The sequence below is a fragment of the Colias eurytheme genome, chromosome 6 (assembly GCF_061535395.1).
Source record: "Colias eurytheme isolate Ceu_HAF_F1 chromosome 6, ilColEury1 Martin Lab GWU primary, whole genome shotgun sequence".
In the NCBI taxonomy this organism is placed as follows: Eukaryota; Metazoa; Arthropoda; class Insecta; order Lepidoptera; family Pieridae; genus Colias; species Colias eurytheme.
Window position 1 is genome coordinate 8,333,707 of NC_142985.1, and position 14,500 is coordinate 8,348,206.

The 14,500-nt window shown below is 33.1% G+C and overlaps 2 protein-coding genes across 2 annotated transcripts; one reads left to right on the forward strand and one right to left on the reverse strand.

Moving 5' to 3' along the window:
• Nucleotides 1-1,099: 1,099 nt before the first annotated feature.
• Nucleotides 1,100-9,751, forward strand: LOC149907827 (DNA helicase MCM8-like). The gene is made up of 15 exons (XM_090103408.1): nucleotides 1,100-1,428; nucleotides 1,515-1,744; nucleotides 1,840-1,927; nucleotides 2,405-2,536; nucleotides 2,949-3,064; nucleotides 3,709-3,813; nucleotides 4,239-4,385; nucleotides 4,653-4,872; nucleotides 6,487-6,629; nucleotides 7,181-7,320; nucleotides 7,842-7,932; nucleotides 8,025-8,158; nucleotides 8,341-8,569; nucleotides 8,926-9,087; nucleotides 9,507-9,751. The coding sequence occupies exons 1-15, from the start codon at nucleotides 1,212-1,214 to the stop codon at nucleotides 9,699-9,701; spliced, it is 2,349 nt and encodes a 782-aa protein (XP_089959534.1). The 5' UTR covers nucleotides 1,100-1,211; the 3' UTR covers nucleotides 9,702-9,751.
• Nucleotides 9,752-10,225: 474 nt separating this feature from the next.
• Nucleotides 10,226-12,138, reverse strand: rasp (protein-cysteine N-palmitoyltransferase Rasp). Its single transcript, XM_090103409.1, has 4 exons — nucleotides 11,974-12,138; nucleotides 11,135-11,889; nucleotides 10,839-11,056; nucleotides 10,226-10,762 (listed from the first exon to the last, which is right to left on the reverse strand). Exons 1-4 carry the CDS (start codon nucleotides 12,071-12,073, stop codon nucleotides 10,267-10,269), a joined length of 1,569 nt encoding a protein of 522 aa, XP_089959535.1. The 5' UTR covers nucleotides 12,074-12,138; the 3' UTR covers nucleotides 10,226-10,266.
• Nucleotides 12,139-14,500: the final 2,362 nt, after the last annotated feature.

Sequence of the window (14,500 nt, forward strand, 5' to 3'; positions counted from 1 at the left end):
CTTATATTTTATTTATGGCGATTTTTTTACTTTATAGCCTCATGATAGCCTCCGTCTTTTTTTTTTTTTTTTTTTTGAATATTTAATGGCCTGGTTACTAGACCTTTAAGCCAATTCTTATTTATTTATCAATAATGTTCGAGATATTTTTCATTCCCTTGTCAGTAATCAGATCGCTCCGACAGTGCCTTTAATGTATCTGTACAATGCCCTATAACACTTCTTGTTTTTCAATAAATCACTCAACTGGCGGCGGGAGGAATCACTTACTTCTACTATTTCACTTGCCAATACTAGTCTATGAAATATGAACATATGGTTTTGACAGTTGAAAAAAATATGGTTCATATCGGCGATCCTCTCATTACAAAAAGTGCATATATTGTCCGGGAGCCAGCAGCAGATTTTATGACCAAGTTCCTCTCAAGCGGTAATTAGTAAAATGCATCAAAGTATAGTATTATGAAGCCTCGTGAACGTCAGCTGGAGCTCGGTTGGGGGGAAGAGTGGTTGTAGCCTCCCGTATCAGCTGACGGTTTTTCCACCAAGATACAGCCAGCTGACATATATATTTATCCACAGTTATATATAAGCTATCATCAAGTAAATTTTTGTTTGAGAGGAAATAACGGAAAATAAATTTTTCTTTAAATTTAACTTTCATGTTCGAGACACCAGCTGACGTATAATACACCATGTTCTAACCAGCTGACTATTTTTTTTCGTTGAGATATTGGGTTAGCTACAATTTGACAAATTTTTAGCTGAGAGGAAATGAATGAATGAATGTATTTTTTTTCCTATGGCTACAACCGCTCACCCCCCCAACCGAGCGCCAGCTGACGTTCACGAGGCTTTATAATACTATACTCTCATGCGTCTGACAAATTATCTCTTGAGAGGAAATAGTTAACCAAATTTTCACCTGGCTCCCTAACCATATTAATTATGTTCAGTCTTGCAAGGTGTGAGGGTGTTTTATTGTGGCCAGATATAGCCTCCGTCTACGTTTATAGCCGTCATCATGACAGATGACAGTTAAACAACTACTCGTATAATACAGAATACTTAATCTGTGTAAACAACAGGAATTAGAAAATGCTGCAATTTTGTGCGGGAAAAAGAAAACTGAATAGAGTTTCGCAAAAACTTCAAACAACATTTATTTAATATCAAAATTTTCCAATTTTCATGACAGAAATTTTATAAAAATGAGGCGAAATTGGCGAGGGCGATACAAAAATAATTGGAATCGAAACAGGAATAATACACGAAACTCCGCAGACACCGGCAGTGTTAATAATTCTACATCTTCCATTCCTATATCTAATACTTCTAGTTCAGTTAGAGCTCCAGCAAACCGGTTACCTATTGTAGTGCCTATAAATTCAGGAACAAATATATGGAAATTGTACTTCCCTACAGAAGGTCTGTAAAAACTTTTCATATTGATGCTAACTACATATAATATTTTTATAACTATAACACAAACAGTAACAATTTTTTATTTACAGAACAGCCAAGTGCAGAAGTTTTACCTCGTATACAATGCTTTAAAACCTTTATTGATAAAAATAGAACAATATTTGATTTGGAAAAAATTGATCAAACTAGAAGCGTTCCTTTAGATATTCAGAGTTTAACAAATGATGAAGACTTTAACAACCATTGGTCTTCATTTCAAACAGATTTGTTTGAAAAGCCAGAAATGACATTACGCTTGTTAGAGTTTTCTTTACATGAGGTTCGTTTATTATATTTAATAAATAATTCCAATGCCCTCTTGAACTGCAATTCTTTCTTTCTAGTAAAATAATATGAATATTATTATTATTACAGAGTCTTAAATGTGAATCCAGCATTAAAGTTAGAGTTTTTAATCACCAACCAGTAATACCTATAAGTAATTTAAAGGTCAACTATTTTGGTGAGTTTAACAACATTTAATCTCTTTTTTATCAGTGCATTTACATCAAACAGACATAGAGCTAGAGAGAGGCATTATTTCCTGCCCCCCTAGTCAAGTGGCTTTCTGTTAGCGTAGCGTTCAATAGAATAGACTACGAATGTATGAGATTGACGTAGGCTGTAGATGAACGTATCTACAGCTTACGTCAATCTCATACATTCGTAGTCTATTCTATTGAACGCTACGCTAGCAGAAAGCCACTTGACTAGGGGGGCTGATCTTTTAGTGTAAATGAAAACTCATGTTCAGTGTTATTCAGTATTAGAACATAGAATCTTTAAACACACAAAGAACAACGAAAGAATGTTCTACGCCTGTTTACAATAAAAGAATTTGACATAGTGGCATTAGAATGAGCAATTGCTTGTTTGATGTAAATGTAAATATATCATGCATGCATTTATTTTTATTGGTTAATTAATTTCTATATTCCAGGGAAACTTGTTACAATAAAAGGAACTGTGATAAGGGTGGGTAGTGTTGGACTGATTTGCACATCTATGGCTTTTGAATGTAGTAGCTGTCATAGTATACAAGCTGTAATGCAGCCCCAGGGTGTGTTTACAGGTAAATACTGAAATTTTATTATGTTTTTTTGTTTAGTTTTTACATGAATGAATGCCAGATTGAAGCATTTTTGCTATGTGATGAAAATATAGATTTTTAAAGTCATGGTGCAAGTATGATATGAATGTGCTTACAATGTAAAATATGTTTGTATGTTTACATCTCTGAGTAAAAATCCTTGGTTAATTTTGATATCCTTTGCTTTGATTGTCTTAATTATGTCTAGAAAGTCTGGTGATAATTTTTCACTATAGCCCTAAATGTGAGAACAGAAGTATTTAGTAAGCTAGTTTGTTCTATTCATATTAAAATATTACAAAAATGTAGGGTACTTTCATATTTCCAAACTTACCTTTTTACTTTCTAATACATATTTAAGGAGTTATTACTTGTTCATTCTTATAATTCTCAGCACCAAATTTTTGCCACAATTGCAAAAGTGGTCACAAGTTTGAACCTCTGCAGTCATCACCATTTACAAACACAACAGATTGGCAAGTTGCTAAGATACAAGAAATACAGTCACAGGTACCTATTACTTATATTTATTGCACGCCTCATAAGCGAAGCGTTGAGGTGGGTACTACTGTCACTTCGCGCAAAACATCTGATTTTTCAAACTTAAAATGTCTTTATGTATCATACATTGCACTTGTAAGATAATACATACACACACATATTAAGAAAAAACACTATTTTTAACGTTCATGATATTTTTGATGTCATTTTTGTTATTTAAACTAGTTAAAAAACAGTTTAAAAAAGTTCTGTCTTGGACGTCCGTGTGTCTGTATGTGCGGATCCTTTTTCTTGTTAACACGATAGCGACCGAAATACTTTACTAATCGAGTCTTTTTTTTTCTCTTACACTTGAGTATGCTCAGGAATAGAACCCTTTCATTTTTCAGGGTCTGATTCGATGTGGTTTAATTGTTATTAAATAAACAAAAATAATAATTAATAAATATTTATTTAAAAAAATTATGAGGCGTGCACTTTTGGATTTTCCAAATTATTTTATAACTATACTTGAATCGCTTTTTGTATTTTAAGATCTATGTTCATTTTTAAAAACTGTTAACTGCTCCAATGCATGTGACTTGTTGAAGTGTACATTAAAGAAATCAATAATGTACGAAACATATATTATTATTGTTTTTTTTTCCTTTTAGAGTTTATCAGGTACAATTCCGAGGAGTGTTGAAATAGACCTTCAAGGTGATCTGGTTGGTACAGCCTGCCCCGGAGATGTCCTTTCTGTTACAGGCGTAGTACAGGTAAGAAAAAGCATAATCATCATTTATGCAGTTGGAAATATATTCTAAACCCAATAAAAAAGCATTTGTATTTTGCATAAGGTTAATTTTTGTAACAACGAAATTTTCAAATCACATAAATTGTTGGTTCATTTTTTATTCTAGCGCAAATTATTTATAAATGAAATTAAAATACATCTATACTAATATTATAAAGCTGAAGAGTTTGTTTGTTTGTTTGTTTGAACGCGCTAATCTCGGAAACTACTGGTCCGATTTGAAAAATTCGGTGTTAGATAGTTCATTCATCAAGGAAGGTTATAGTCTATATATCATCACGCTCCGACCAACAGGAGTGGAGCCACGGGGGTGAAACCGCGCGGAGCAGCTAGTATTTCAATATTATTAGTATATACAATGTATTGTAAATATTATATTGTCAGTAGGTTCGTGGTGAAAGCAAAGGTGGTGAAGACGGCAAACGCGCTGCAAGATTGTTACAACTCTATGTTGAAGCTGTTTCTATTCACAGTCAACGGAATTTGAGCAATCCAACATTAAGTTTTACTCTAAAGGATTATTATGCAATACAGGTATTTTGAATTGAGCAAATTGAATTTTCGTTCACAAACAGTATCTGTAATTAAATTCTCTAATTGATTTTTTTTTTTAGTTTTATGGCATTCAAATGCTTTATAGTTAAAATATGAGAAATTTTAAAGATAGAAAAATTCGAGGCCTAGATTCGAAACCACGACTTTTTGGAAAACCGGGACAACGCCCCACCTCTCTACTTTAGCATTGATTTCTTATATATTCTTTTAAAATGTCTTATTTAATTGAATCGCATAATTTTTCAGGAAATCCATGCATCGGAAGATGTATTCAGGCTTCTAGTACATTCTCTATGTCCAACTATATTCGGACATGAACCTGTCAAAGCTGGTCTGATTCTGGGCTTATTTGGTGGTACTGAAAATGATAATGGGTCGAGAAGCAATCCTCATGTTTTGGTTGTTGGAGATCCGGGATTGGGGAAGTCTCAGTTGTTACAAGCTGCCGCACATGCAGCTCCTCGAGGTAATATTTATATTTTAACTATTTTACCTCCCGCGGTTTTTCCCGCTTTGTATAAAACGTAATGAAATATTCCTCGAAAATCACTTTATTAAGAAAATTTGGTTGTTGGAGATCTGGGATTGGGGAAGTCTCAGTTGTTACAAGCTGCCGCACATGCAGCTCCTAGAGGTAATATTTATATTTTAACTATTTTACCTCCCGCGGTTTTTCCCGCTTTTTATAAAACGTAATGAAATATTCCTCGAAAATCACTTTATTAAGAAAATTTGGTTGTTGGAGATCCGGGATTGGGGAAGTCTCAGTTGTTACAAGCTGCCGCACATGCAGCTCCTAGAGGTAATATTTATATTTTAACTATTTTACCTCCCGCGGTTTTTCCCGCTTTTTATAAAACGTAATGAAATATTCCTCGAAAATCACTTTATTAAGAAAATTTGGTTGTTGGAGATCCGGGATTGGGGAAGTCTCAGTTGTTACAAGCTGCCGCACATGCAGCTCCTAGAGGTAATATTTATATTTTAACTATTTTACCTCCCGCGGCTTTGCCCGCTTTGTTTAAAACGTAATGAAATATTCCTAGAAAATCACTTTATTAAGAAAATTTGGTTGTTGGAGATCCGGGATTGGGGAAGTCTCAGTTGTTACAAGCTGCCGCACATGCAGCTCCTAGAGGTAATATTTATATTAAACTAGCTTTCCGCCTGCGGTTTCGCCCGCTTTGTCTACATGCTAAATGAAATATTTCTCCAAAATCATTTTATTAAGAAAACCGAATCAAAAGATGTTGCGTTGTTTTAGATCTAAGCATACCGACACATAGACAGATAACGACTTTGTTTTATACTATGTAGTGATGGTATTTCAAGGTGTGTATTTGTTTAATGTCAGTAAATAATGTAATGGCACAGAATACATAATAGTAGCTAAACGCTACAGAACGGACACTCTCCGCCTCCCGCCAAAATTAAACTTACCTCACCCCCGCGCGATCAGACATAAAATGGGCCATATTTTTCTGCAAGGACGATACGCAACGAAGATTGACAACATTAATCAAATTGACTTAAAGTAATTTTATTATTTTGGATTTGTGATTATCGTTTTTCGTAGAAAATGGTTAGATATTGTGCTGTTTACGGATGTATTTCATCAGAAAAACGTGAATTTTTTTTTACGCTAGTCACAAATGTGCCAACCATAAAGCGTTAACACACACATTTGCAGTCTCTACAGTGTGACTGTCAAAACGATCATTTTGTATGGAGTGTCCGGGGTGTGGTAATGGTTTAAAAATATATGTGGTAATAAAGTTGTTGTTATTAATTTTATGGCATCTTTATGGCTACACTAATGTTCTACTTTTTTATGGTAAACATTATTTTATCATTGACTTCACCTTGTTCTTGGTATATAAAGTTTCCATTGTATTTAATGACTTAACCTGTTTCTTCATGTTCATATATTTAATTAGGTTCTATAAAAATATTTATAAAATTGCCCGTGGCATTTGTACTACTTTAACTGTATGCCAAAGTGAAAAGGCTACTTTGCCCGAATTTAACCTGAATGAAGTGAAGCGAATAGCTAATTTACTATAAATTTTATTTTTATCAGGTGTGTATGTATGTGGTGCGTCAGCATCAGGCGGTGGTCTAACCGTAGCGCTCGGCCGAGAAGCCGGCGGGGACTTCGCCCTCGAGGCGGGGGCTTTGGTCCTGGCTGATAAGGGAGTGTGCTGTATTGATGAATTGGATAAGGTATATAGATTTTGCTATGTTTAAATAAAATTTATATCACAGTATTGAATTAACCCATTGAGCCCCGAACGGCCCGATCGGTCCACGACACAATAGATTTTTTATTGTGTCTGTGATTCCGGGGCCTGAGTTATTAATAATCATTTGTCTTTCCTATTGCCTTCATTGGATGATGAAGAATTTATTGAGCAACATATAGGTATATAAATTTATTTATTTTTGGCATACTGTCATCCTATACACGTTATAAAAGTTACTCTGTTCAGCAACAATTCTAGTCTTGAACAATAAATTGCTCTTAACTTACAAAATATATATCGTTATCTACTTCTATGTAGCTCTAAGGCTAAGCATTTAATTAAAAAAAGACAGGTTGCACTCCGGGAGTGCCGGCAGAAGTGAAAACTTGATTATTAACGTTGAGCATGTTTGATATCCATCCGTCTTACGCTTTTTCGATCAGGTCACGTGTCCTGACGCGAGTTTAAGATTTTATACCCAACGCCGCTAAAGAAGTTTTCACTTCAATAAATATATTTAAATGGCCACAGATGTCGTGCCACCACAGCAGTCTACTAGAAGCGATGGAACAACGTCGGGTGTCCGTCGCCAAAGGGGGCGTGGTGTGCAGTCTGCCCGCACGGGCTACAGTACTGGCCGCTGCTAACCCCGCTGCGGGGAGCTATAATAGGTACGAATTGTATTATTTTCATAAAATGAATAAAAAATATATTGATAATAAAAAATTGGTTGTAAAGTAGATTTACGATCGAGATGTTTACGTGATAACCTCTTATTGGTGGCAGCGCTCGAGATGAGACGGGAGATCGGTCCCTCTCTCTCTTGTTATACCTGCGATCGCGCTCGTGAGGTTTTAGTGTGACACAAGTTTCTGAACATGTCACCCGACTAAAACGATTTTAAAAACGTTATCACGTCAAAACATCTCTATATTTATTAATTTGTGAGATTTTGATAGGAGTTATTAACTCTCTACATAGATTTATAAATTAAAAACTTCTCGTTTTAAAATATCGGTCAAGTGTGAGTCGGATTCGCGACACGTCCATAAAAAAAATTGTCATCCATTTAATTTATGATTTTGCCCATACTCGATTTTTTATTATTTGTTGAAATAGCGACAACAAAATTAAATCATTCAATTAATATCTGCAATCTGTCTAACTATGTTATAATAAATTTAAATTTCAGAGCTAAAACCGTATCAGAAAATTTAAAATTAAATTCAGCTTTACTATCCAGATTTGATTTGGTTTTTATACTTTTGGATCAACCTGATGAGGTAAGCCTTTTAAGTTTAACTACATTATAAATATTTAAAATATCAAGTATTAAGTTTTGGTGTCACTTTTAATTATTATTTATATTTTTTAGAAAACAGATGCCATGTTGTCAGAGCATGTTTTAGCACTACATTCGGGACCAAAAGGAAAGAAGAAAGCAACTACAAATTTTGATGCTTTCAACACAAGTTCTACTCAAAACAATACCAATAATATGTCTCTGAGGTATATTAAAAATGCATATTAAAAATAAAAAATAATCAACCAGATGGTAAAAATTTCTCATTTCAATAAAACTAAAATTACGTAATAAATTGCATTTTAGATACATAATGAAACTATATTTTTACGCAATTTTTCTAGCAACCATACTCAAAAAAAATATATCTCTTACAATATTTTTACAGTCAAAGGCTTCGCTTAAAGCCAGGTGAAGTAATCGACACACTACCAATGGTACTACTTCGCAAGTACATTGCATACGCAATAAGATACGTACATCCGAAACTTAGTACTGCAGCGGCGAACGCTTTACAGAACTTTTATTTGGAACTACGTCATAATCATCAGAGTACAGTGAGCGATGGAACACCAATCACAACACGGCAATTGGAAGCTTGTATTCGACTCACGCAGGTATACAAGTCAATTTTTAAAGTGAAAAAAAAAAATAAAAAAATCTTGCCAAAGAAGTTTCACTTCTGAAACTCTGTTTGAAACTCATCGTAACCCATAAGAAACACCCTCCAAACACTTACATTTTTGAAACATTTTTTTAACGTGATAACGTTTTTAAAATCGTTTTAGTCGGGTGACATGTTCAGAAACTTGTGTCACACCAAAACCTCACGAGCGCGATCGCAGGTATAACGAGAGAGAGACGGATAGATCTCCCGTCTCATCTCGAGCGCTGCCACCAATAAGACGTTATCACGTAAACATCTCGATCGTAAACCTACTTTACAAACAACCAATTTTTTATTATTATTCAGGCGCGGGCGCGTGTTGATTTAAGAGAAGAAGCCACAGATGAAGATGCAAATGATGTTATAAGCTTACTTAAACATAGTTTAGTTGATACATTCAGCGATGAATATGGAAATATTGAGTTATCACGATCAATCAATGGGTCCGGAGTCAGCTCTAGGAATAAGGTAACCGTTATAAATTAGTAAATCCCAAACAATTGATATCATTGAAAATCATTTAGCATGATAGAAGAATGGCGCTATTCAATAAAGAGAACCTCTAATTAAGCTAGTTGGCTTAATTATAACTAGCTGTGCCCTGCGGCTTTACACGCATTGCTCCGTCCTATTGGTCACAGCATGATGAAATATTGCCTATAGTTTTCCTTAATAAATTCCCCGATATAGATAACATTGAAAGAATTTTTACACTTGAAGCACTACCTGGAATTATTGCATTCAACCAAACAACCAAACTATTCGGCATTATAATTATAATATTAATAATATAGACTTATGTATTAGAAAATATCTACTACATAAAATAATATATAAATGAATGCTCAATCTTGATCTAATAGTTCTAAGTTTATATTAATTTTCAGGTCAAAAAATTCTTAGACGCGTTAACAAGAAGAGCTCATCAAATGAATAAAGATGTATTCACAAGACAAGAGTTAATTCAGATTCATAAAGCAGCGGGTGTTGCTGGAGATCCTAACGATCTTATAGAAGCTATGCACATTCATTCATATTTATTACTCAAGGGGTCAAATACATACCAATTAGTTGCAATATAATTGATTTTTTAACAATACATATTTTGATGTTAAATTCTACTAATTTCGACTTACTTTGATGTGATTACATAAGGAAAATTGTATTTTTGATAATAGAATGATGTATGATAAATTTCCTAAAGTGTTGTTAGTATAATTAAACTCAAAAACATATTCAATAAGTTATTTTATTTAAATTGTAAATACCCATAAAAATGTGATGACACGATTTTATAATAAACTAAAGTATAAAATATACACTAATGTTTTATTTTAAAGAATCTCTAGATAAAATTATGTTTGAAATTACAAAATTGTGATTTTTTTGTACCAATACAACAACAAAATAAAATAGTAATTATTATTACCACATAGTAATTTTCCATAAGCTTATATTTAAAATATCATAACCATTGTTTCATAAATTATCCTACAATTTGAGAGTATAAGTAGTTATTACAATAAAATTACAAAATTAATTTTATTCAACACCAAAGCACCCATGCTTTAATAACTAGGCCACAATCCAACGCTGACCAGTATAAAAAGATTCAAAAATTTGCTTATGTATATACTAAGTATATAGTCATTGTTTTTTGTCATCTTCCTCGACTGCTTTCTTCAAAAACATTCTAGATGGAACATCTTCTAAAGCCATAGAGACATGGCAACAACTATATAATGACACACACAATATTATACTATTTAAAGTGGACGGCTGAGAAAAGCACTCAAAAAACAAACTACCCACATCATTACCAGCAAATAAATAAAAGTTAGAAATAGCCGACAATGCTAGTAATGGTGTACATAAAATGGCAATAAACCTCGCCTCCATAGCCTCTGTTCTCAATATCACTTTCTTAAACCAAATGTATCTGTCATGTTTTGATATTAGTTTTCCAAAATGTTCCAATGTGATACCAGTATAGTTTAGTATGGTCCACATGAAAATGTGCCAAACTATACCATGCCACATAAAAATAAATATAAAAGTCTCAAGTGATGCCAGCAACTTGCAGATTATATTTGGTAAATTAAGATATTTTTTCAAAATATCAAAGCTCGGTCTATAAATATACCTGCAAAGATGAATCTTAGTTAATTTAACAATTCTACAGACAATATATTGTAAGTAATGTAGAAAAAAATACATACTTGACTAGAAATCTGTAAAGGCCTACATCAAAATGTCTCCACATTTGAGAGTACACATGAATCCGCGCTATGCATCTAGGTGTAGGGGGTGGTTCTATATTGTCCAGTCTAGCAAATGATGCTGCAGTCCCATATGAAATAACATACTTCATGTGAAACTCCAAACCCATCCATAAACCTCCCCCACATAAGGCAATCGTAGGTAATTTTCTAATTAACTGTAAACAAGATATCTATTAGAAGAAAATAATTTGATTTTAATACAATTTTTAAAAATATCTGTAATTTATTCATACCTCCATATCAGCCTGCATAGCATAAAAGTAAACATAATGAAATGAAAAGTCTAAAAATACTGTATACAGTAGAAAGATTACAGCATCTGGCAAAAATCTTGATAACTTTGTATGCAGCCTCTTATTTTTTCCATGAAAGCTTTTATTAAATTCTTCATATATCACAATTGGGCCTGTATACAGCAATGGCAAGTATAGGACATAGCATAACATATCAATAAAATCTTTAGTGGTCATAGATGTCTTCTCTTTATTGTCCATAAAGTCAATTGAATAACTAATACACCGCAACTCAATCCACGCCATACAAAACAATATTAAGTACACTTCTTCATCTTGCAAATCTCTATGGTCTAAGAAGCTCCAAAAGAAAAATTTGTACTTCAGTGAATTATAACTTAGCAGTAAAATAATACTGATCACCCAAATGCTAGCTTTTTTTCCTCCAAGAAGGATAACTGTAGCATATACTATTGGTTGGATTATAATGATAATCATGTGCTTGAATCCCAAATATGTACAAACAAATAAAATACTGGATAGTATATACCATGATTTGAGTAAATGTGGACAATATTGTCGAACCAATTCCGAAACAAAAAAGGTTATAATAAGGTAATACCAGGATGTTTGCAAAAAGTATTTCCAACTACTCCATTCTACATCAGAAACATCTTTAAATCGTGCTAAAAAGTTCCAGCCTGGTTGTAAATCATTCAATGAGTAAATTAAATTACTGTCCAACTCTAAAATTTCTGAAAAATATAAATGTTTACTTTTAACATTTAGTTATAAACTAAAAACGAAGTTCTTTTGACTGCAATAAATTAATAACTTACCTGTTTGCGACTTAACTAACATGTACAATGAAAATATATTAGCAGAAATCCAAATAGAAAAACACAAGAAAAGTTCTGCTGAATTAATTTTGTTTTTCATTTTGATTAAAATTTCAATTTGTTATTTCTTACATTTTCAATTTTACCGGCATGAACTTTCTTAAAGTCAATGTCAAAATATGTATATCATATGACATATCAATCACAACCACAGATCACAACTGATCACAACATTAGATATTACAAAAAAAGTATTTAGTTAAATATTTACAATCAATCATAACAATTTATTTTCTCTAATTAATTCGTTAGGTAAAATTAACATTCAATTATTAACTTGTCAAGAAATCAGACTTCTAAAAACATTAAACCAACCAAAGTAAAAAATAAAACGTTGAACACACAAAACCACCACAAAACTAATAAGGTCAGGTGGGGTAAGAGAAACATATTTCATTTCCAGTAAAATATTTTGACTGCTAGGAACAACAGTTATAGCTTTTTAAGATCTTTGAAACACACAGAACTTACCTTTATGTATTAGCTTCCCGTAGGCTAAATGTCATTACTCTAATAACAGTTCTTACGAAGATATTGACGTTAATGTCAAGATTGAGTAATCGTTCCTCTTCCCCTTTACATGGGGTAAGAGGGACAGTCATTGTATTTCCTAAGATTGGAGTTTAAATTAAAATATTCGTTGCTAAATGTTCGTTAATTTATAGGTAGAATGTCTTTGGTCAATATTAGATCTTAATTTCGATGAAATAAGGTATAATTTGGAATAAAAAAGAAGAATACATCAATTCGGGGTAAGAGGGACATACAGGTTCGATCAGGGGTGGCAAACTAAAAAAAAGTTGACTAGTTATAATTTTATTTTTATTTAATCATACATAGTAATGGTAAACAGTCTGTCCCTAACTAGTTTTCCTAGTTAGTTACTCTTTAAAAATAACAATGGCACTATATGATGAAATCAATATTGCGAATCAGTATTTTAATTCATCTATTAAGAACCTTCTCCTTTTTAAGAAGTCGGTTAAAAATATAAATGATCTTCTTGATCCAAAAGAAATTCTTTGGAATTTCTGGAATTTTGAGACAGGCGAACTTAGCGAAACTTGGCGAATAGTGGTGCTTGCATCACTGTGTTCCGGTTTGGTGGTGAGATGAGGCCCTGAAGTAATTACTGGCACAGAAGGCATAAATATAATACCGTAGTCCTTTAGGCCGGCAACGCACTTGTGACTCCTCTGGAGTTGCGAATGTCCATGGGCGGCGGAAATCGCTTAACATCAGGTGATCCGTATGCTCGTTTGCCCGCCTATTAAATAAAAATAAAAAAATATAAAAAAAAACACATGAGCGAGAAATTTTTAGTTATAATTTAAAATTGTAATAGGTACAGAACAGTCAGTCACTTCTTTCATTTTATCCACATATAATTATAAATTAATCAAAATGTTGGTCACCCCTCACACGGAGGAAGAGAAACATATGTTCCTCTTTCACCGTCAATAGTGAGCCTCTTACCCTAGCTATTGTTTTTGAAGTCTAGGATTTTCAGGCGAAAGAAACTCACAATATTTTTTAGTTTCTTAACTAAAATGATTAATAAAATAAATACTTACAGTTTTCTCCATGTATCAGTGTGTCCGTGTATATTTAAAATATTTTTAGCACACTTTTATCACTAAAATATGGGTTCGCAAAAAAACGAGCCAACTTGGTGTTAGTCGAATTCGCAACTGTCAAATTTGTTTACATTTTTTGTGATGTCTGTGCTACGTAGCGACATCTACTCAAAACCGCTCAAACTAATTCGCCTTCACTTTTTTATCGACGGAAAGTACATAGTCATAAACGCTTCGGTTTACTAGTTATGGTCTCTAGGCCCTCTTCCCCCAGTGACCCTCTTACCCCACCTGACCTTAGTAACAGCTGTCGAAAATATAAATTATTAATGCAGTTTTAAAGAAAAAGGTTCTTAATGAAATAAATTCTACATTAGAGGCTTCTCGTTGAAACATAAACTGTAAAATCAATTAACGACGAATTCGTGATTACTTATATTACAATTACCTACCATAAAATTAACCGAAGCAGCAATAAAATCGACCTATAAATTGCTCAGTGCTTATTTCAAACATAACTATATTATGATGATGAGAATAATAATAATTATATACTTATTTCTCTTAAAAACAGCCATTCACGAATCACGATAGAGCACTATCAGAGGGACTATGCCCCCCTAGTCAAGTGGCTTACTCTTAGCGTAGCGTTCAATAGAATAGACTACACTAATAACTTTAGATAAATACGTTTATCTACAGCCTACGTCAATCTCATACATTCGTAGTCTATTCAACAGAAAGCCACTTGACTAGCCAGTTATCGTAGATGTTTATTTAAAATTGCCGTATTGGCGGCAAACATCTACGAGCAGAAGCACAGAGTACATTATTATTACTGAGCATAAGTTAAACCAACGATTAACATTGTGAAGAGGACCCATTATTCA